This window comes from Arachis hypogaea, chromosome 4 (assembly GCF_003086295.3).
Source record: "Arachis hypogaea cultivar Tifrunner chromosome 4, arahy.Tifrunner.gnm2.J5K5, whole genome shotgun sequence".
NCBI classification, from domain to species: Eukaryota; Viridiplantae; Streptophyta; class Magnoliopsida; order Fabales; family Fabaceae; genus Arachis; species Arachis hypogaea.
This window is the reverse complement of record NC_092039.1, coordinates 79,834,682-79,856,820: the sequence shown is the minus strand read 5'-3', so window position 1 is coordinate 79,856,820 and position 22,139 is coordinate 79,834,682. Positions and strand designations below refer to the sequence as shown.

At 33.4% G+C, this 22,139-nt stretch overlaps 2 protein-coding genes across 4 annotated transcripts; one reads left to right on the top strand and one right to left on the bottom strand.

Annotated features, from left to right (window-relative positions):
• The first annotated feature begins 2,085 nt into the window (after positions 1 to 2,085).
• On the top strand, positions 2,086 to 12,022 carry LOC112796872 (RCC1 domain-containing protein RUG3, mitochondrial). 3 transcript variants are annotated; one of them, XR_011881185.1, is made up of 10 exons: positions 2,086 to 2,538; positions 3,865 to 4,547; positions 5,659 to 5,798; positions 6,282 to 6,476; positions 6,594 to 6,722; positions 6,804 to 6,959; positions 7,637 to 7,911; positions 9,818 to 10,700; positions 11,520 to 11,605; positions 11,687 to 12,022. XR_011881185.1 is itself a non-coding variant. In XM_025839530.2 (7 exons), exons 2-7 carry the CDS (start codon positions 3,982 to 3,984, stop codon positions 7,828 to 7,830), a joined length of 1,380 nt encoding a protein of 459 aa, XP_025695315.1. In that variant the 5' UTR covers positions 2,086 to 2,538; positions 3,865 to 3,981; the 3' UTR covers positions 7,831 to 8,507. The 3 variants fall into 3 exon arrangements, 1 of the variants encoding a protein (XP_025695315.1); XR_011881184.1 differs by having other exon boundaries at positions 11,520 to 12,022; XM_025839530.2 differs by lacking the exons at positions 9,818 to 10,700; positions 11,520 to 11,605; positions 11,687 to 12,022 and having other exon boundaries at positions 7,637 to 8,507.
• On the bottom strand, positions 9,130 to 17,213 carry LOC112796870 (laccase-7). The gene is made up of 6 exons (XM_025839529.3): positions 16,965 to 17,213; positions 16,143 to 16,294; positions 11,516 to 11,757; positions 10,953 to 11,078; positions 9,773 to 10,738; positions 9,130 to 9,523 (listed from the first exon to the last, which is right to left on the bottom strand). Exons 1-6 carry the CDS (start codon positions 17,055 to 17,057, stop codon positions 9,393 to 9,395), a joined length of 1,710 nt encoding a protein of 569 aa, XP_025695314.1. The 5' UTR covers positions 17,058 to 17,213; the 3' UTR covers positions 9,130 to 9,392.
• Positions 17,214 to 22,139: the final 4,926 nt, after the last annotated feature.

Here is a 22,139-nt window from a genome sequence, read left to right as displayed (position 1 = left end):
AATTTTTTATCTGGAGCTCCGATTGACGAGCTGTTTGCTGTCACGCAAAATTTTTGACGAGCTCTTCGATTCTAACTGAACAAAGTGGTAAGAAATTCTGAATTTCGTGTCCAGTTATCCCTTTTTCCCATTTTTGCGATTTTAGATTTTGTGTATTGAGAAATCTTGTGATTTTGGTTGTTTAGAGGTGTTATAATATGAGCTATTGGTGGGTTTCACCCAAAACTACGACGGACAAGGTAAGGATTTCCTAAACCCTTGTGGTTGGTTGATATTGTTATTGTGAGCCCTAATGTTGATCTTTTGGTAATTATATGGTATTAGATTGAAATTGGTGTTGATTGGAGTTGATTTGGTGAATTGGATTGCTTTGAGTTAAGTTCTTGTGGCTGAACTTGAAACCTTACAAGGAAGAAGTCCTTTTTGGTGGTTTTGAGCTTGGAGAAAAATCGACTAAGATACAGTTTAAATTTTATTTAAATATATGTAATATGACATGAAGTCATAGGCTAGATGTCCCTAAAAATATGATTGAATTGTAGGATTTGATGGAATTATTTAATGTTGTAATTAATGAAGCATTGGTTTTGATTTTCAAATGGTAATTGGTTGTTTATGAGTTGTAAAAATGTGATATGAGCTACTTAGAAGTGAATAATTGTATGAGAATGTGATATGAACTTGGTGATTGAGAATGATGAATTGATGAAATTTGGGTTAGAGGTCGAAAAATGTGAGTTTGGTAAGTGTGATGAATTGAATTGATGAGAATTTGATATGGTTGTGATTGGATTAGTATTTGTTGAAATCGATTATTGATAAAATGAGAATTAGTAAATTATGAATGATTGTTAAATTGAATAGATAGAGAGCTAGAGCATGAAGGAAATGTATGTTGAGATTGGTTAGGAGTGAATTGGTCTGATTTTGAATTAGTTTGGATTGTGAATTCCTTGAAATTCGGCAAAATATGTTTTTAGGTAAAATGAGTTTTTGACCAATTTCAATGGGCCGTAACTCAATCTTTGGAGTTGAAAATTCATTAAAATTAGATTTTTATGAAAGTTTATTTAATGATCTTTTCAATAGTTTAAGAATGGTTGAAAATTATTTCTAACAAAAAAAATTATGCATATTTGAAGTTTTCGATAAAAAAAAAATTGAATTTTGTAGCATATCAACTTTTTGAAAACCTACTATGCATGCGTACACGAAAACAGTATGCATCCGCTAGTGGCCAAATGCTCTCGCGTACGTGAACGTGGCTCGCATACGTGCCCATGTCTTTTTGACACATATGCGTACGCGGAGGGTTGTCCGCATACGCGACTTTTCCAATTTTTAACTCATGCGTATGCGAAAGTTATGCGTACATATGACCATCATGTGTTTGCAAAAAATGTATTTTTTTTATATTTAACCATTCTTCGTGCCTTCTAAACCTTTATAAATCTTATTATGAGTCTAAAGTCGGTGGAATAAAGAGTAGAAGAGTTAGAAATGAGACTGAATGAGATTGAAACATGATGATGATGGTTTATGTTTAAGAATGATTCAGTTGCATATTTTAATAAATAAAATATTTAATTAATTTAAATAAAAAATCCTATAGATATATTAGTTGTTTTAGAATGTTTCATTTGAATTTATTTTTGTTGGTAAAAATATCTTTAGATCAAAGGAGGATTCAGTTTTTTTAAAAGAAAAAATTGTTTAACATGTTGTATCACGTCTTATATTAATCTAAAAACTTATAAAAATTTAAATCTATCTTTATTTTTACTTAAATTTTTTTAAAATCAAACTTTAGACTTACTTTCAGTTTATAATTTAATATAAAATGTATCTAATTTATTTTTTTAGCTTTAGATTTAATTTATTTCTATTATGTGTAAATACGTATGATGTTTTTTATGAATAAAATATTTTTTTTTCAAAAAAATAAATGAGATATATAACATAATATAAAACTATGAGTTCTAATTAATTTAGAGTATAAAAATTGTCACTTCTATTTTGATAATATTATTTTTTCTTTAAATTTATGCAAATATTATATTATATTTTAGTTCCAAAAATCAGACCGAATCAATCGGTTAGATCGATTTGACTGAGACCCGGCCGGTTTCTGTAAAACGATGCTCCCAGAACCAAACCCGTCTCACACGTTTCTTTCTTCAGACTCTGAAGTTCAGAGCTCTTGTTCTCAAAAAACCAAACCCTAGCCATCTAACCTCCATCACCGCCGCAAGGAGAGAGACACTACCGCCGTCCGTCGCGCTCAGGAGCTTCTCTCTTCGTCTGGTTGTCGTGCTCCAGATCTCCAACCCCTGTTCACTCTCACCCATTGCAGTTTCTTCCTCAAGATCGGCGTCCGTCGTCTGCGCTTCTGCCGCCGTCCGTCGCGCTCAGGAGCTTCCGTCTTCGTCTGGTTGTTGTGCTCCAAGTCTCGACCATGAAGACGGACGTAGACGGGTCGCCATCGTCGATGGCGTTCAACTTTTCTTCCTCTTACTCTGCTCACTGCCCTCACCGAAGGTAATGGTTACTCTGTTCAGTGCTCAGCCACGTTCTTGGTTGATTAGCTTTGCTCTGTCAGGTTGATGATGATTGATGACTGTGTCACTGCTCATTGCTCGCTGCTTCTTGCTTAAATTGAAAATCTTGTTAATCTTGTTAATTAAATTGATGATTGATGACTCTGTCACTGCTCATTGCTCATCCATTTAGAGATTTTCATTTTTATCTAGATTTTTTTTTATCTATTTAGTTTTCATGAGAAAAGAATTTTATTACGATGAAGAGAGTAAAAAATGGAGAAATAGAGGATAGGAGACCCAATTTTCATGTGTTCCGAATATCAAGTAATTCTCATAAGCTGTGAATTTATCTTGTTACCGGCTCCAACATAGATGCTAACAGAAAACTGTTGCTGAACTACAAATTCTTTGTCAAATGGTTGATATTTTTTGGGTTGGTGACCATGATAGGGAAATACAGGGAAGATTAGGAATAAAAATGGGAAAGTTGCATTTTCTGACCCAGTTTTTTTTTTTTTTTTCTTTTTGGAACTCAATTTTGGTTTCCAACTGTATCAATTGCACAGCCTCTATGACATGGTATAATGGTGAAACAACACAATGTGTTTTCATTTTTGGTTTTTTATGGGAAAAGACTGGTTTTCTTGAGATTGATTTTTAAAAGTTGTTATATGTTCTGCTCAGATTTTGTTGTGGGACATGGGGAACTATGGTATGCTCAGATGATGTCATTAGTTATTAGAAATGGTTGCTATTTTAATTATAAAGATTTGCTCTTTCTCACTTTCTATCTGAATTGAGCTTATTACATCATGCTTCTCCTCTGGACTGATAGCAGAATGGGGTCGATTGCAAATGATGACTCTTGTTAATCTTGGTTTATAGATTTATATTTGTTTAGATTGTTAAATGCTGGTTAATTCAGCATAGGCTTTTGAGAACTTACATTTGCCATGGTTGATGAATATTGCCAATTATACATTCGCCTTGTGTTTATCCTCATTTTTGTTAATTTTTGTGCTAACAACCTTGTTAAAATTGTGTGTTTATTTATGTTTTATTTATTTATTTATTATAAAATAGTTATTTCGGTTGGACCATGATTGAATTGGTTGGACTAGTAAACCAGTAACTAAAGAGGTCGATGACCAATCCGGTTTTTAGAATCTTGGCAAATATAGAAGGCAAAAATACAATGTGCAGTGACATAAAAAATATCATTTCTCTATGTTTTACAGTAAAAAATAATAATTTTATTCTTTTTTAATATATCATTTCTCAATTTCTAAATGTGTAAAATTACCCTTCCAATTTTGTGAAAAAGGTGACGGCAGTGCGGCCGCACAGTTTGGAGTGCGAAGTCATCCACACCGCGAGAAGTGCGAAGTTAAAAGCTACTTAAGAGAAAATACTTGAAGCTAAATAATAAAGCAAAGCAGTGATGGCTGTGATCACCCGCCGAATCGCTACTCTTACTCACCGCTACTTCTCCTCTTTCTCAACTGCCAAAAAAGTTCCCCTTCTCTATGCCTTCAACGAAAATGACACTACTTCTAACCAAAACGATGCCGCAACACTCCAGCTTCTTTCTTGGGGCAGAGGCGGTTCGGGCCAACTTGGCGGCGGAATTGAAGAAATCCGCCTCTACCCTGCCCCGGTCGCGAACCTTGTCGTCCCAAAAAACTCCTTTGCCCTGTCCCCAACCCCCGGCCGCATTCTGGACAAACCGGCCGCCTCCGCTGGCGACAGCGCGAAGAAGAAGAATAAGAAGAATAAGAAGGAAGAGGTTGTTGAAGTTGGCATCTCGTGTGGCCTTTTTCACTCTTCTTTGGTTGTTGATGGGTCCTTGTTGGTTTGGGGCAAAGGTGATGGTGGAAGGTTGGGTTTTGGACATGAGAATCCCTTGTTTGTTCCTTCATTGAATCCACATCTTGATAGCGTTCGCTCTGTAGCCCTTGGTGGCCTGCATTCGGCAGCGCTGACCTCTGCCGGCGAGGTTTTCACATGGTCAGAATCTCTTCAACTCTGCCTTATTCTATGTAGCTTTTTGCAATTGTAAAAGTTATCTATTGCTTCAAAAACTTAGTAAAACGATTAAATGTTTAGATACAATTTATATCAAGATTTAGTTAATTATGAATGTGCTCAATTTTCAAAATGACATGTATTTTGATGCAGACCTAGTATTGTCAGAAACAAGTACAATTTCATTAATCTTTGGTTTGTAGTCCGAAGCTAATCATGCTGAGAAGCATCATCTTATACTATAACTAAATGACAAATATGATATGAGAAATGAAGCGGAATTCATAAAAGCATTGTTGTAGAAAGAATTGTATGAATTCTATCAATATCTGAGCCTTCCCTCTATTGTACAGAGGGAAAAGGACTTGAGTTGTTCTACATTGGTTGAATTGTAATGGGTTTGAAACTTGATAACAAGTTAATTGCCATGATAACCACACTTAGGCAATTGTTAATAAGGTTTTATTGTTGTCATTGTTTTAATTATGAGGGAGACTGTTACATTGGTTACAATGATTGTGAGTTTTGACAGAGAGTTTGTAGCTCTTTTGGTGATGGAAATGCTCACTTGCTTCTAGCCTATGATTTTGACTTTATATCAAAATCATTGACGTGGTTTGATCTTTGAAGAGTAGTGGAAGTGAATTTAGTCTCAACATTTAACATTGTGATATCTTATTTATCCAAAAAACTTTGCTTATTAATATGATAGGTTTTTTTGGAACATGGTTCTAGAGAACATGGTAATCAATCAGAAATTTGGTGTTTTAATGGAATCCAATGATGTTGACTGATATAGCCAAATACATGGTAGTAAGAAAAGCCTGGTTTTTGTTTAATTTAATGTCATAGTAACTAAAGAAAGCTTTTTACATGATTGAATCTAAGCATGGCTGCATTGCTTTGTTGCTGATGAAAATGTTCATCTGACTATCCATGCATCCACTTATCCAACAGATGATGATTTCGACTTCTATCAAATAGGAAAATGATTGCCATATTTTATGTTGAATATTTATTTTGAAGCTTATATGGGTTGTGAGTGTGGAATGGCCATCATAAAAAAATTTATGAATGAAAATGAAGCTTGCAGGGGTTATGGTGGTTTTGGTGCACTTGGACATTCGGTATATACTAGAGAACTATTTCCTAGGTTGGTAAGGGGCTCCTGGGAGGGAGCTATACAACACATTGCTACCAGTGGAACACACACTGCAGCAGTCACAGAATCAGGTTCAAATGATGGCCAGAACTTTATCTATTCATATTTGGAGTTTGGGATTTATTGATGAATTGTTGGATAATGTAGTGTTTGAATTTGAATCCAAATTCATTGCTTTTGTTGTATCTCGACTTAATTCAAATTGTTTCTATTCCATATTTTGTAAAAGCCTGATTAATTATGAATAGTTAATTGCAAGTTGCGGATATGGATTTACCTTTGATTTTGCACAAGAACCTTGAGATAGACAATGTTTTGACCCGATTTTACGATGTGCTGAAATTCAAGCCAATCGGGTGGTAGAGAATAAACTCCGTACCCTTTGGTGAAGAATGTTTAGTTAGCATTGTCAAAAACAACTTACCTAAAAGCTTAAGTTATTGAATGAAGAAACTTGAAGACTTGATGGGTTATATTCAATCCTATATCTGTTGACAAATTGTCATGTGAAATGACGAATCTATATAATTGATGACATTTTCTGTTGGATGCAGGGGAGCTTTATATTTGGGGTCGAGATGAAGGGGATGGTCGGTTGGGCCTTGGTCCAGGCCGAGGCCCAGATCATGCTGGGGGATTGAGTATCCCTTCGAAAGTAAAGGAATTACCTGTGCCCATTGCTGCCGTTTCCTGTGGGGGATTTTTCACAATGGCATTGACAGTTGATGGACAATTGTGGAACTGGGGAGGTATTATCACTTCCTTTATATAAATTTTGTTTTTCTACATTTTCTCTTGAAAGACCAGCACAATTCATTTATCCAGTACTTTCATTTTGAAAATTGACAATGTTACCATCTTTTCAGCCAATTCTAACTATGAACTTGGGAGAGGGGATAAGATCGGTGGTTGGAAACCAAAACCAATACCTAGCCTTGAGGATGTCCGAATCATTCAAATTGCAAGTGGAGGATATCACTCCTTAGCATTAACTGGTAAGTTGAGGTGAAATTGTTCAGACGAATAATTTCATTTCATCATATCATTTGAACTATTTCAATTTTCACTTTTATTAGATGATGGCAACGTTCTTTCCTGGGGACATGGCGGACATGGTCAGTTGGGTCATGGATCTTTGCATAGTCAGAAGATACCAACAGTAGTTGAGGCTTTAGGTGAAGATCATATTATATATATTTCGTGTGGGGCTTCTTCAGCAGCAGCTGTGACAGGTAAGACCTTAACGTAGTGTTATGTCTCTACATTTTGGAATTTTAAGTAAGATAAATTAAAAAAGCTTTATCCTTTTCTCCTGCAAAATGAGCTCACCTTATGTGAAGTAAAAGAATGTCTTCTTGGTCAGTCAGACCTTAGTAAGCAGCCATCACTCTCTTCACTATTAAAAGTGAAAAGCTTTTAACAGAATGTAGAATGAATTGGTCATGCTGCAATTGGTGATATTCTTGAAAGGGCACTTAAAAGAAAATATGGAGAAACTGAATATATATATAGTGATGAAACGATAAAACTATACAAGCGATTTAAAATATGTAGATGTTTACCAATTATCTCCTACTAATTAGTGATTCCTTGCTTGCATGTAAGTTGGGTAACCTTTAGTAACACAAATACCAACTAGAGCCACTAAAGGAACTTGTGTATGGCTATTCGTCCAGTGTCCAACTTTTTTATAAGTGGTTGTCAATCTCAATGTCCAGCATTCACCATTCTCATTGAAATTTGAGTGTCAGACAGTGCCAGCCTGAAATTATCTTTTAACTTTTGTATATAGTGGTATGATGGAAATTAAACTCTCGCATTGAATTTTTCTTTTTTTTCCCTAATAATTAAACTCTCCCATAATTTCCGATCAGTGGTATAGTAAACTCTTTTTTTACGTTGAAAACAGATACAGGGAAGCTTTACATGTGGGGAAACGGCACTGATTCTCAGTTGGGAGTTCCTGGGAAACCTGCAGTACAACCAAGCCCTATTGAAGTTAACTTCTTAATGGAAGATGATGGAATGGGACCCCACAAAGTTCTATCAGTTGCAAATGGTGCAACCCATTCCATGTGTTTAGTTTTGAGGGGAAGTTCTTGATACACAGAAACCCCCGTGATGATACTGTCCTGCTCTTGAACAAAGATAAAAGTTCATAGGCAAAAAGGCAAGCTTCATTAGGTAAAATTCATAAAAATCTTTTCTTTTGTTGAATAAGATGTCTCAAGATTATGGGAAATTTCTTTGATTTTGGATCCTTGTCTTGATGGCCGGATTCAGATCTCATCACGTGGATCCTGGAAATTTTCTTTCTTGGGTTTGATGAAGTAGATCCCATTAGTATGAACTTTCTCAGTACTTGGGAAATCTCAAACTTAGTTGTAGGAGAATGCTACGATGCACTGAGTTGAACTTGGTTGAACTTGATGCATCATGCACAAAGGTAATCCAACGGCTCAAGTCTAGTACATAATAGATCGACATAAATTTACACCCTCGGATTGCATAGTGAGTGAATTTAAGACAATTGTCATTAGTTGCATTGATCTAGGATTGATAAGTGCCTGTGTTGTCCGTAGGAAGCTATCATAGACAATACAATTTTGGACAATTTCTTTCAAAGTACTGAACTACATGCACAGTTCTCCTCCATGCTCCACAATTGTCGGGTTCAAGTAATTGTTGTCATAAGAGACTCAAGTGGATAAGGCTGATGCTTTTCCTCCCAACTTGTACCGATATTGATTGATAAAAATTTATTTGATTTGTGGCTAAAATTTTGCTTTATCTTATCTAAAAGATAGGAGTGTCTTTGCTTTATGCTGTTTGCTATATTGGCACATAAGAGGACCAAGATTGAATTAATTATTAGCAACCATTATCAGTAGCATCTAGTTAAAAGGGAGTAAAACTAAGCTGGAAAAAAGAACAAGGTTAAATTAGAGTACCAACTCTACCAATGGAAAGTCTAGAGGGACTAGAAATGATTTAAATTATATTTTGATCACCTCATTGAAGAAATCTGCTGCTTAAGCTTGCTACACAGTTTATGCTTGGGAACACATTTACAATATAAAATAAGCTTTTATTGTTCTGAAATAAGTTATCATATGAGTAGAATGAAAGTAAATGGATTATAAGCCAAGTAATAATTTTCAGTTGAAAACCAGTTTACAATAAAAAACTAAAGTATTGATTACCGTAATCAGGACATACTGTTTAAATTATTTTAACCTTATACATCTTCACATAAATTGCTTGTTAAATCAATGATTGAAGAACATTGTAGTTAATACATATCTTTAGAACAATTTTTAAGGATTAAAAAAACTTGAATGGTTACTATTTAAAAAAGGTAAGATTACCAAGCTTCCAATAACTGTATTGAACACATGATGATAAAATTTAAAATCCTCTAACTTGGTATTATTAAATAATACACTTACAGTGCTTGCTTAAAAAAGCAGCTGTTCAAACACACTATTTGAACTAGAGCTAATATTCCCGAAATGATACCTAATCATCTGATAAAGTAATACAGTAATATCTAATTAGAACAGTAGTTGTCTCTTTGAAACTCCTAAATAGCTGAATAATTCGTTCATGTTTGAGTAGCATCCGCTTTTAGTTTTTAGTATGAACTACTGCATAGTGAGACGCAGCTAACATTTAGGCAAATCTGCCGGTGGAGGAGGAAGTGAAGTTTCAGGAGTTGGTCCATTCTCAACCACAAAAGCAGTGCCTAGTCCCCATACTTGATGATCATCCACATGGCAGTGCACAAACCATACCCCTGCAACAGATATTAAACTTAGGAGAGTCGAATTTAGACCTCTAAAGTAAGGGGATTGGTTAAGTTATAAGGTGAGGGATTTTCATCATATGTGAATCTTACTATCTTAATTTAAGAGTGATTAACCTCTTAGTTTATTACTTTACAAACTTCCTCATTTTAGAGAAGCTTGATGAGAGTCTAGTACCCTAAATTAGCCAATTGAAATTACTACATTATTGAATTAGCATATTAGATAATGCCAATTACCTGGATTGCTTGCTTGGAATCTTATAACAGCCCATCCTCCTGCAGGCACTGCAACTGTATTCCGGAACTGAGGATTCACCAAATTAAACTTTGCCTTATCTCTATCGGCATCGTAGTTCCCAAACCCTTGAGCCAAAACATGGAAACTATGACCATGGACATGGATCGGATGGCTTTGCGCTTTCAAAACCCCTGTGTTTTGAAACACAATCTCCACCGTGGAATTGAACTTGAACTTCTTCACCTTGGTTGATTTTGGCGAATATACCAGGCTCATGTTGAAAGTGAGGTTAGTGTTTGTGTAGTCAAACACCATAGGAGGATTATCAGGGAAATCAGTAGTGTACACACCACTTACATTGTAATAGGAAGCTTCCAACATAGAATTACCTTTCCCTTTAGGGAGCATAAAAGACTCATTGTTCATGTTTGCTGAGAATTTTTGGTTGAGTGGGCCAACACACTTGGCATTCACAGGGCACTTCTCAAGTCCAATCCCAACGGTGATGAACATTTGTTCATCAACGTTGAGTGGGACAGGGACCCAATGTGGGCCCCCAACGAGACTCGATAAGTTACTAAACAATTTGAAACTTGTTGGCGTGTCAAAGAATGGAGGCAGTAATGGCATGACCGGTGGTGACGCTCGAGTATTGTGTCCGTCATAGACGACGATGCCACGGGTCATCGTTCTATCAAAGAGTGGAGGTGGCATGCCAACGCCATACGGAGATGCTACCATGTAGTATGATCCTGTTGGTTGGTCTGCTTTGAATAGAACGTCAAGGGTTTGACCAGCTGCAAGGATAATTATGTCTGTAACGTATGGTTTGGTGTATGAAGCATCGGCGGCAACCACGGTGAGTTTGTGATCGGCTATCTTGAAGAACAGATTGTTATTCAGTGCAGCGTTGATAATTCTTAAGAGGTAGGTCTTTCCATGCTTCACCTTCATCTTGAACGTCTCTGAATTAATGAGTTTGAATAGTTATAAAGTATAAACAAAAAATCAACATCATAAATGGTATTAGAATGATGAAATCACAATGAATAATATTTGGTACTGTTTAATATATAAAATAAATATCTGATCTCTATTGAGATTTACGTGGTCATAGTTGATAAGCATTAGTATACATGATGTGCATTAGTATTAGTATTTAAGTAATTAAGGCCATACCATTTTGAGAACAATTAAAGAGATCGCCAGGGAAGCCATTTATGGTGTAGGCATTAGATACCGCAACACCTCCACTTACGAGTGCACCTTCCAAAGCATCCAAAAAATTAGTGTCATACCAGTCACCTACATTTTAATAAAAATAAAATGTCATAAATATGTTACTATATACAATGGGGGGTTTAGGACACGTGTTAAGATTATTTTTATAGTATTTTTTAATTTAGCAAGTTTGAAAGTATAAGACGAGTGAGTTGATTATGGGAATGGATCTTCTTAATTTTTTTTAACAATTAATAGAGTAAAGTGTGATCTCTTACCATTAATTTTATAAATGAAACTAAAAATAAGTATGAGAGAAAATAATAAAGGGTTAAAAATCACATTTTACACTCTAAATTTTTCTTAACAATTGAGAAGATCTATTTCTGTTGATTATTCAACAAACTCAACTTGGTTACATGTTAATATTACTAATTATTTATTTATTTTTTTTATAGAAAACATGGGTCTTTACTAAATTCATTGTATAAAATAAATTAACTAATATCTTTTATTTGTACCTAGTATTATTGGAACCTGGTGGTAGGGTTTTGGAAATGGGTATCGACCATTGCGAGGGTGAATGATGAAAGCACCATGAAGGGTAGCACGTAAGGCAAATGAGTGAGCATGCCAAAATAAAGTTCCTTCTTGTCCTATGACTTTATATTTATAAGTGAATTTATGTCCAGGATGAATTCCACATTGAGTTACATATTCAACACCGTCTGCCCAAGAAGTAAAGAGCTGATATATTCCATGCCTGTGATACATAATTCAATGTGCCATAGAGGAGTTAGCCAAAATTTTATTTTTTTTATTATTTATTTATTTATTTTTTTGGTGACTGGAGTTAGCCATAAATTAAGATTGATATTTTTTGTCTCAAATTATTTGTCATTTTAATTAAAGAATTTAATATTGGTACGTATACAAAAGTTTTATACGTGCATTTATTATTAGGTCACCAAGAACATACATGTATTATTATTTACTGTTATATCAACAGAAATAATTTTTTTTGCATCTATTTGCATGAATTTTATCGAGACAAACGGATATGATTTGATAATTCTGTAAAACATTTTATATACTTTTTTAATAAATATAAAATTAAGTGATTCAAAAAATAAATTTACTAAATAATCCTGATTTAAGGATAATGTCTTAAATGGAAAATGCAGTCACATTTAGTTTTCACCAAGACAATTACTCAACCTTTAACATTCCTATGGATTAAGGATAGCTTGACAATTTAATAATAAAGTTTACATAAGAAAATAAATGATTATGAGATAGATAACCAAAACAACTAGGGGTATAAAATGGTTCGCCTCTATTATAATTTTAGGTTTGTTGTTAGCTTGAGCCTCGATGAAATTGCCAAATTGATAGATAATTTAAGAAGTATAGTTTACATCAATTTCTTTTTCATTCTTTGACAAGTTGATTTATTAAATGAATTGTCATCATTATCTTATCTTCGTTAAGACCTGTTTGTAACTTCGCTCAAAATATTCTTGCGGACAAAGTTCAACTTCGATTTCAATAGAATCCCTTGCTAATAATAATGGTATACTATATATTTAGACATTAGTTTACTCAGGATTACTAGCTAATTCTACATATAAAAAATAAGTTAATAAAATTAGGCATTTCGTAAATATCTTATGTAGAGACAATCATAAAGTTTTAACTTTTATCTTTTAATATTCAATAACTCTCTATATACTGTGTAAACTAGCTTGCCTTTCATGAGAATGTTAAATCTTCACGCACAAATAACATTTATTTTCCTATTATTTTCAGTTCTATAGATATACCATATATTGATTGCTTGAGAAATTAATTTAACAAATAATAACTACCACATGCAATAAAATACACCGGTATAGTAGTCTCTATATATTAATATTAATACGCAATATTTCTTAAAAGATTAGCAACAAACATGGGACAAAACAAAACCATCTTTTGCCGAAAGCCTCATCATAATATGTCCTTTTTCTTTTGTTGGATTTTGTTTCGGTGAATGAATTTACCGTATCAAAGAGTTCCGCAAAACAGAGGAGGAACTTGAATGAAAAATAACGAATAAAAAAACCTTATCTGCTTAAATATGGTTTAGGAACACAGCTAACAGAAAAAGAGAAATAAAACAAGTCAGAAATAAAATCCTTGCCAATAAGAAAGGTTAACACACACATTCAGAATGAGAGAGTGCATAAAATACAGAGTGAACACAAGGGGGAAAAAATGAAAGAAAGAAACTCACAAAACATCATTTTTACTTTCTTCTCTATATCTCTGAATATTTTTATAGGGTAAAATATACTTTTTGTGGCTGAAATTTGGCATAAATTTCAAAAATATTTTTAAGTTTTATTGTTTCAGTTTTGTCATAAAAGTTTTTTATTTGTATCAAATATACTTTTAACGGCTAAATTTTCAAAAATTTAATACCAATATAATAATAATGCAAGAAAATTATGTTTGATTTGCTTGTGTTGAGAATTGTTTTTATGAAATTGTTGTTGAATTGGTCTTAAATTTTTTGAAAACTTAGCCGTCAAGAATATATTTAATACAAATCGAAAACTTTTGGGACAAAATTAAAACAAAATAAAATTTAAAGATATTTTTAAAACTTTTGTCAAAATTTAAGAATAAAAAATATATTTTATCATTTTTATATTATCAAACATAAGAAAAACTAATATCTTTGATTACGTAAACAAAAGACCAAAAAAGAAAATAAATGGTAGTGATTTAAAAAAAAATTAATGTTGACTCAACAATGATTATTGACCGCATTGAAAAACTTCAATATAACGCTGACAGAAATTAGAACAAAAATTTGTTGACAATTAAATATTTAAATATACTGAATAGGAAAGTGATAAATATAAGAATGAAAATTGTCACTCTTATTTTGACAATATTACTTTTTTTTTTCCCTCTAAATTAATACAAATATACAATACAAAAAACTATTTGTGGTGTAGCACCATAAAAAATGAATGTGGTATTATCATTTCCCATAAATATATTTATATAGGTAATATGTAAAGTGTGAGAAAGTAAAATCAATTTTATTTGATGATTAAGCAATTTGACTTACATAAAAATTTAAGAAACACTACAATAAATTTAAGTTGAGGTAATGTTTTAAAAATGTTGTTTATAATAAGAAAAAGCGATCCTTTTAATTAAAGACAACACTTTTTGATAAAATACAACGCTTTTGGGAGATTAACTATATGATTATTATCTTTAGTCTAAGACAACACTTTTTTGCATCAAAGAAAATTCTTTTTAAAACAACATTTGAAAAACGTTCTCTTTTCTTTTATATAAAACAACTTTGAATAAGAATTCAATAGTAACGCTTGACAAATTATTTTATTACAATACTTTTCACAAGTTATCCTTTAGCTAATATGAAAAATATATGTAAAATGTTGTCTTTTTTAATATCTAAAACAACATTTATTTAAATTTTTTTATGTTACTTTTTTAGATATCTAAAACAATATTTATCTAAATTTATTTAAAATTATCTTTTTACTTTGTCATATTTACTTTGTAATTTCACTACCTATAAATTAGTATAAATAGACGGCTTAATTAGCTTAGTTTTATATGGTAAAAGTTAAAATGTAGTGGGTGTTGGAGAAAAAGTTGTAAGATCTTTAATTTGTCTGTTGTGCCTCCATATTTATTTTGTGTACCAAGTCATCATTAATCATTCATTTAGTCAGAAAAAATTGATTGATTTTGTAGTTTCCATATTTTCTCTTTGTATTTAATTTGGTTAGGTGTAATTAGGACTTGATTTTTAGTGGAATATTATAAATTATCATTTATATCTCTATGTTAGAAATTTAACTTAGGTAGAGTATAGGGGTGAATATGGATCGCGCATACTTGATTATCCGTTTGAATTCGAATCGAACCAATTAAATTGATTCTGGAATTAATGTGTAATTAAATTCAATTTGAATTAAACCAATGAATCTATCTAGCAATTGATTCGGATAATGGTTTTGGAAGTGTGAAATTCGAACCAACTCATAGACTCGACCATATATTAATTAAATAAAAAAATAAAAATTTAAAATATATTTATGTTTTTTAAGTTTTAATATATTTGAATTTTAATATTTTTAGTATTTAATATGTTTAGATTTTAATGTATTTAGTTTTTAATGTATTTGATGTTTAACATATTTAGATTATTTCTATTAATGTTACATATTTATTGTACTTATAAAATTTTTAAGATAAAAATTTTATTTTTTTATTTTTTTTTATGAATTTTTGTTTCATTGGGTACTCAATTACCTGAACCGAATCAATCCGTTTTTAATTGGTTTGGTTTGGTTCGAGTACACACATAAAAAAATACAAATCCAAACCAAACCAAACCAATTATAATTCAATTAATTCGGTTTTAATTTCACTTTAAATCCGAACCAACGGACTCGTGCTCACCATGGAGTAGTTACCTATTTAATATCTTTGTAGAAAGGATTTGACTAAAGTGGAATGAGAAAGTATAGGGAGCCAATGACCTAAGCATACAATGTGTACAATGAAGGTTTAGAAAGTATTAGAGATATGATTATTAGTGTTACATTATCCTATCAGGTTACGTTTTTGGGATGAGTGGTTTTAGAACATGATATTAAAGTTCCAGATTCGGAAGGTCAAGAATTCGAATCTTGGTCAACCCAAAATTAACTTTTTATAACATGAGATGTTTATTATCCCTGGTATCCGGATGGTTATTCCCGAATGGTTATTCTGGATAGTATAGGTGATGTTCATTTTATTCATAAACCAAACATTTAGCCCATTGTACACATTGTACGTTTAGGCCATTGGCTCCCTAGCACTACTCGAAATGAGAAAGTATCATTAATTACTATCTTCTATCTCACCAATTTTGTAATTTTGTTATATTATATTTACTTAATGAAATATTTCGTGTTTTTCTTTGAGAAACTATATATTTACAGTTTTTTCATTTAAAATATTAGCTTCCTGATATTTCCCATAATTCAAAGAATAATTCAATGTACGAACAGTTTCATTCAAGGGTGAAATAATCTAAAAAGCAAATATGCATGGAAATAAATAATTTACCAATGGAGAGTAATATTGTAGGGTGAGTTATTGAGAACATGGATGATGACAGTGTCACCTTCAGTGACGTGTATTGTGGGTCCAGGATAGAGTCCATTGGCTGCCACTATCACTTGTTCATGGCACATCCGTTTTACAATCTTGTTTTCAATCTGCATGCATACATCAATCAAACTCAGATTTCATTATCATCACGACTAACCTGTTGTTCAAATTGGTTTAAGCAAAGTGTATATATAAATAGAATACATAATTGAAGGCAAATTTTTCTTTTCTCTTTATGAAAAATAAAGATAAAAAGGGCACATATTTTTTCTCAACATTTTGTTATGTTTCAATTATCAAAGACCACTAATAATATTTTTAGAACACGCTCGTATATATTATCTGTTATTGCGATAAACTCTATTTAGATTAAATTTATATTTTATCAATGAGAACATTTTGGGGAGCAAACATTGTCCCATCAATATTGCAGCCAATATTCAAAACAAAGAAAAAAATATCTAAAATTCTTAAAAATAAGAACAATTAAAACATAATTAAAAAAAATCTAAAATTCAAATTCAACAAAAAAAATAGTGGATTTCATAATGAATTTGTCTAATAATCTGCTATAGTAGTGTTGATTGAAATTGGCTACTATAATGTTGATTTTCTAGTATTACTCTATATTATCTAATAGTAAACAAGAATGCAAATCAAATAATTACATAAATAATATTTAGTTTGAAAGAAGTCAAAAATAAAAGAAAAATACAGTGTATATCAAGTATCAACACACAATTATTAGGAAGTAATTAAGATGATATTAGGGATTACATTGAAGGTGTGTTCTACAATGGCAGCTGAAGCCAAGGAAGAAGCTAGAAGAGCGAAACTCCATGCTAATACTGGAAACACCAAAAGCTTCATGCTAATATATATATGTTTATGTAATCTTAAAGAATAAGGGAAGTTATTTGTGTGTTACTCCAGTGAATGTTTTGGATACTATATATGTAGAAAAAGCCACCATATGGTGCTGCATGTCCCAATGATGTACTTATTAATTATTATGATATTAAATATGGCCGTCGTTCTTTATATTAAGTTTATTATAAAAAATATTTTAAAAATAATAGAAAATTACTTTAAAATAATAAAAATATTTTATTTTATTATTATTTAATTGAATAATATTATATATATATATATAATTATAGATATTAAATTAAATAAGATTATTTTTTAACATTATCGTTATATTATATATTGTTTGATAATTATTGGTGATAGCATCATGTTTTTGGGTGAAATCGAATTTAACATATTTTGATTTAGTCTCACGGACACGACAAAAGAAAAAAACAAGTAACACTTAATTAGCATTATAGATTTATGTACAAATTCATAAGCAATGCAGACTCTGATCTGATTTGAATTACGTTTGTTAGTATTATGGTTTACTTATATTCGCATATCACTATTGCATCCGTTCCTAGATTATTTAATTGTTGGCATTCAAATTCAATACACCCCCGGGAAGAATTAGAATAGGCGGCAACGACTAGAAATATATTCCAAATAAAGTCCTTTTGATCGATCTTAGTAGTTTTTAATTGAGCGTACAAGCACTCTAATTTTTATCTATTATCACAAAAGACAGAACAATATCTAATTATAAAAAATAGTTAAATCAATTTTTATCTCTACATGCCATGAAATAACAAAGTCCTTTCTTCTTATTTCTCGTCAACATATAAGAAAATGTTAAGTTGGACGGACTCAAAAAACTTTATATGTTGTAGGAGCAAACATAATATATATTACTATAAAAAATATATTAATCCTAATTATAAAAAATAAATATACATTAATTATTAAAATACAAAATAAAAAATTTACACTGGATACTAACTTGTTTTTTAGTTCAAATCTTTAAGATATTTGTCTTCTTGTCTTCATATTTTAAAAATGTTGAGTAATTGTTTTATTATTAGTTTGATTAAATATTTTTTTATATATGTCATTCAATCACTCATCTTTTATTTTAATAATAATTTTTTTAAAAAAATATTTTTTATTCTTATTACTAAAATAAGAAAATATATGTTCTAAATTAGTATATTGATAAAGTCATTTCTAAAATTTATATACAACCTTTTTTTTTTAATTTTTGAAGGTATCTCATCCTAGCAGGCCAAAAATTAATCTATTGTGAATTAGAGTTTTATTTAAAAGTTTATTGTTGGCCATATCAATGAATTACTACCTGCATAATATAACTTAATTTTGAAAAAAATGACATATAAATAATTTTATGAATATGCATAATACATAACAATTAAGCAAAGGAACATAATATATAAATTTATATTACTAAAAATTTATAATATAAGAAAAAGAAAAAAATAAACAATAAAAATTAAAAATAAAATATTGAAGAGATTAAAAAATTACATAAACACCTTGAATAGTTGATTTTTCGAAATAACAATAGTTAAATAAAGAAAAAGAAAAAGGCCATACCTCAGGAAGGTTAAGTTCGAGTAAACTTCTTTACTAAAAAACTTGAGTTGAGAAAGTGAGAAGTTAGATAGAGCCAAAGATAGAGAGAGACAAGAGCATAAAGTGATATTAGGGTGAAAGAGGAGAGTGAATTGAAAAAATTAGGATTTAGTTGTGTTTGGTCAGTTCCGAATGGGTCGGATATGCTGGATATATGGGAGTTACAGGAAACCTAGATCTGGGTTGTTCGTGTGCGATTAGACCTCCCGGGCAAACGTTGAAGAGAGAGGAAGGGAGAACGAGGATCTTCTGGGTTGATGAAGTGATGGGGGCACCTACAAAAGGGACTCCGACGCTCAAGTCAGAATCCGTACAAGTTGGCAGAAAAAGTAAAGGATAGGTCTCATACCTCTGGGACGGGGTAGGGCCCTCTCCTTATATAGTCTATCCTAGGGCGGGCCCCACATTGGGAAACCCACCTTCTAGAAAACTTCCTTTCCCAGCAGTTAAGGTGCTATGTGGATGGGGTGACGATGCCTGGGTCATCTTCTGGTTCGGAGCTTTCCAACTCGTTGGGTCAGCTGATGTCCCGGACCCATAACACAGGACCAACTAGGGCAGGGCAAAACAGTGCCCTCAACGCGCCAACTATGGTCGCTTGCGTTGTTGTTGGCGTATTTTGTCCTACTCTCTCCCTGACCGGGGTCTCGCCGAGTCGGCCGCTCGTGATTAGGGCCTGTCTCCTACAGGCGAGTGGGTTTCATTTGTTTCGGGGGCGTCATTCGTCGCCTCATTCTCCGCGCCTGACATTAAATGTCATCATGATTGATTTGAAAACCTAGGTGAAAAGTCCATTTTATCCCTGACCTTTGCGTTTCTTAGTGACAGTTATTCCTTCATTTTCAGTTTTTCTTCCCCTTTTCACGTTCTATTTCCTCATTTCTGAATCATTCCTGTGCTGCTCCTTCTCATTTTCCTTTCGAGTTTTCTGGATTCCGCTGCATTGGTCTGCCTCTAACTCCTCAGAATTTCCCAACACCACTTGACAGCTTCCTTCCTTGTAAGCGTTTCTTCTTTCATTGCAAGTGAATGATTGTCGCCGTCGTTTTATAGTTTCCATCCTATTACATTTTTGTAGCCTTTAGGTTATACATGCTTTTTGCTTGAATCACACAACTGCTAGTTAGGCTTTAGAGGGGGTTACCATTAGATGTCTGGTTTTTTAGCCTTTGTTTACCTGTAGATAGGCTTATTGTGGTGTACAGTGTTAGTTTTGGTTTTTCTGGTCTTCCGACCTTTTAGTCTGACTTCGGGTGGTGTCCCCACTGTAGGTATGGCACAACTCCCCCTTTCGAGGCCTTGTTTTGACCGATACGCCTGGGTTACCTCGGGCGTGAAGGATTCCCCTCCCAAATAACCTTGGAGGAGCTCACAGAGTTCCGCCAAAACGATCAACTTTGCGAAGGAGGTCCCAAGGAGGAACGTTATGAAGTGTTCGTCCCTGCGGACCACGAACAGATATGTCATCTCAACCTAAACACCTCCCGCATTGCTGATTGGATCTGGATGTACAAATCGATATTTACCGTCCTAGGGGTTCGTATCCCTTTCTCTCGCTTCTAGATGGCCCTTTTAAATCGGTGCGATGTAGTGCCGTCACAGCTACATCCGAATAGTTGGGCCGTCATTCGATGCTTCAAAATGGTTTGTGAATACTTGGATCTGCCGGCCTCTGTAGAAGTGTTCCTACTGCTCTTCGTTTTGACGAACCTTTCCAAAGAAAAGAAGCATAAAAAAGGGTTCATGTCCTTCCAGGCTGCCCAGGGTAGGTGAATCTTTGAGGTGTTCAAAGACAGTTTTAAAGATAAGTTCTTCAAAGTACGACTTGCTGCAAACCAACACCCATTCTCGCTATCCCTGGAGGGGGAGCGCCGTATCCCGACTTACTGGAGCTTCGGGGCTGGGTCCAATGCCTTTACTAAGGTGACGTACAAAGGGCTAACCTAGGAGAACAAGAATGTGGCCGACGTCTTGTTGGCCATTTTTAATAAAAATAATATCAACCCGCATCTTTTGATGGGTCACCAAGAGATGGGTAGGAGCTATGTAGGTGAGTGATCGACTGGTTCTATTATTGCCCTCTCTCTCTACCTTTTTTTTACTAACGAGTTGTTGTGTGTCATTACTGCAGTGTCCATGGCCGCCGAGAAGACCAGAATTGAAAGTTTAATGGCCCAGTTTCTTCCCGGACATAGTGAGGATAGCTCCGTCATCCCATTGTCGTCCCTACGTTCTTCCCTACTTCTGAAGTGTAATCAGCTCCACCTCCTCCTCCGGGGCCTACCGGCCCCACCGCAACGGCCGTTCTTAGCAGCAGCGTGGTCCCTCCTGAGGTAGAGCCTAGTGGAGAAGGTCCCGACGTGGCAATTGTCGAGAACACCCGTAAGCGGAAGTCGATCTCCAGCCCTGAGGGATTGCTTACCGTTATGGAGATGAACTTCGATGCTGGGGGTTTCATCGACTCGCAGCTCATGTCGGGCATCGATAAGTTTTTCCATGTAGGGGATCTTGGTGCCTAGGCTAGGTGGATCTATCGGTGCATGCTGAGAGCTGCGACCATCGCAAGGAGGGGGAGCCCATCCTAACCTATGCTGGGGTACTGGACGGGAAGTACCGCTAGTCCTTGCGAGAGGTCGAAAGCTTGAGAGCCGAGGTGGGGATCTTGAAGGAGAGATTAGCCAACTCAAAGGAGAAGTTAAGAACTTCCGACGAGACGGTGGCCCGCCTTAGCCAACTTATCTTGCTCTTTTTTATATATATATATTTTCCTTTTTTTTTCTCATTGCATATGATTAATTTATTGAATGCATGAACATGTCCTAAACATTTCTTTCACATTTTCAGAAAATTCTAACATACTCAATTCTCAAACCAGATGTTTCCAAACCCACTTTTCCCACACTTAATTTATGAGCACTCTCACTAGTCTAAGCTAACTAAGGATTCAAATTAAGGACATTATTGTTTTTCGCTTAGAGTTAATGATGTGCTAAAATAAAGAACAAAGGGGTAAAATAGGCTCAACATTGGTTTGCAAGGGATAATGAAAGGTAAGGCCATATGGGTATGTAAGCTAAGTGAAACAAAGGCCTCAATCATATAAGTGCATGCATACATCAAATTATGGAAATATAGAATTAAGCAAGACAAAGATCACAATTTTAGAGAGAGCAACACACACCAAAAATAAAATTATTGGTTGGTAAAATGCAACCAATCAAATAGGCTCAAAATCTCACAGGTTTTGTGTGTTCGAACTCTAATCCATGTTCCAAAATAATATTTCTTCAAACAAGTGTAACATTAAATTTTATTCAAATTAGCAAAATTTTCTAAAAGGTTTCTTGAAAAAGAAAATATTACTTTAATCAAGTGGTAAAATATGCAAATATCAAACAAATATGCAAATGCAACAACTAATCTACAAAGAAAATTTAAACATTGGTG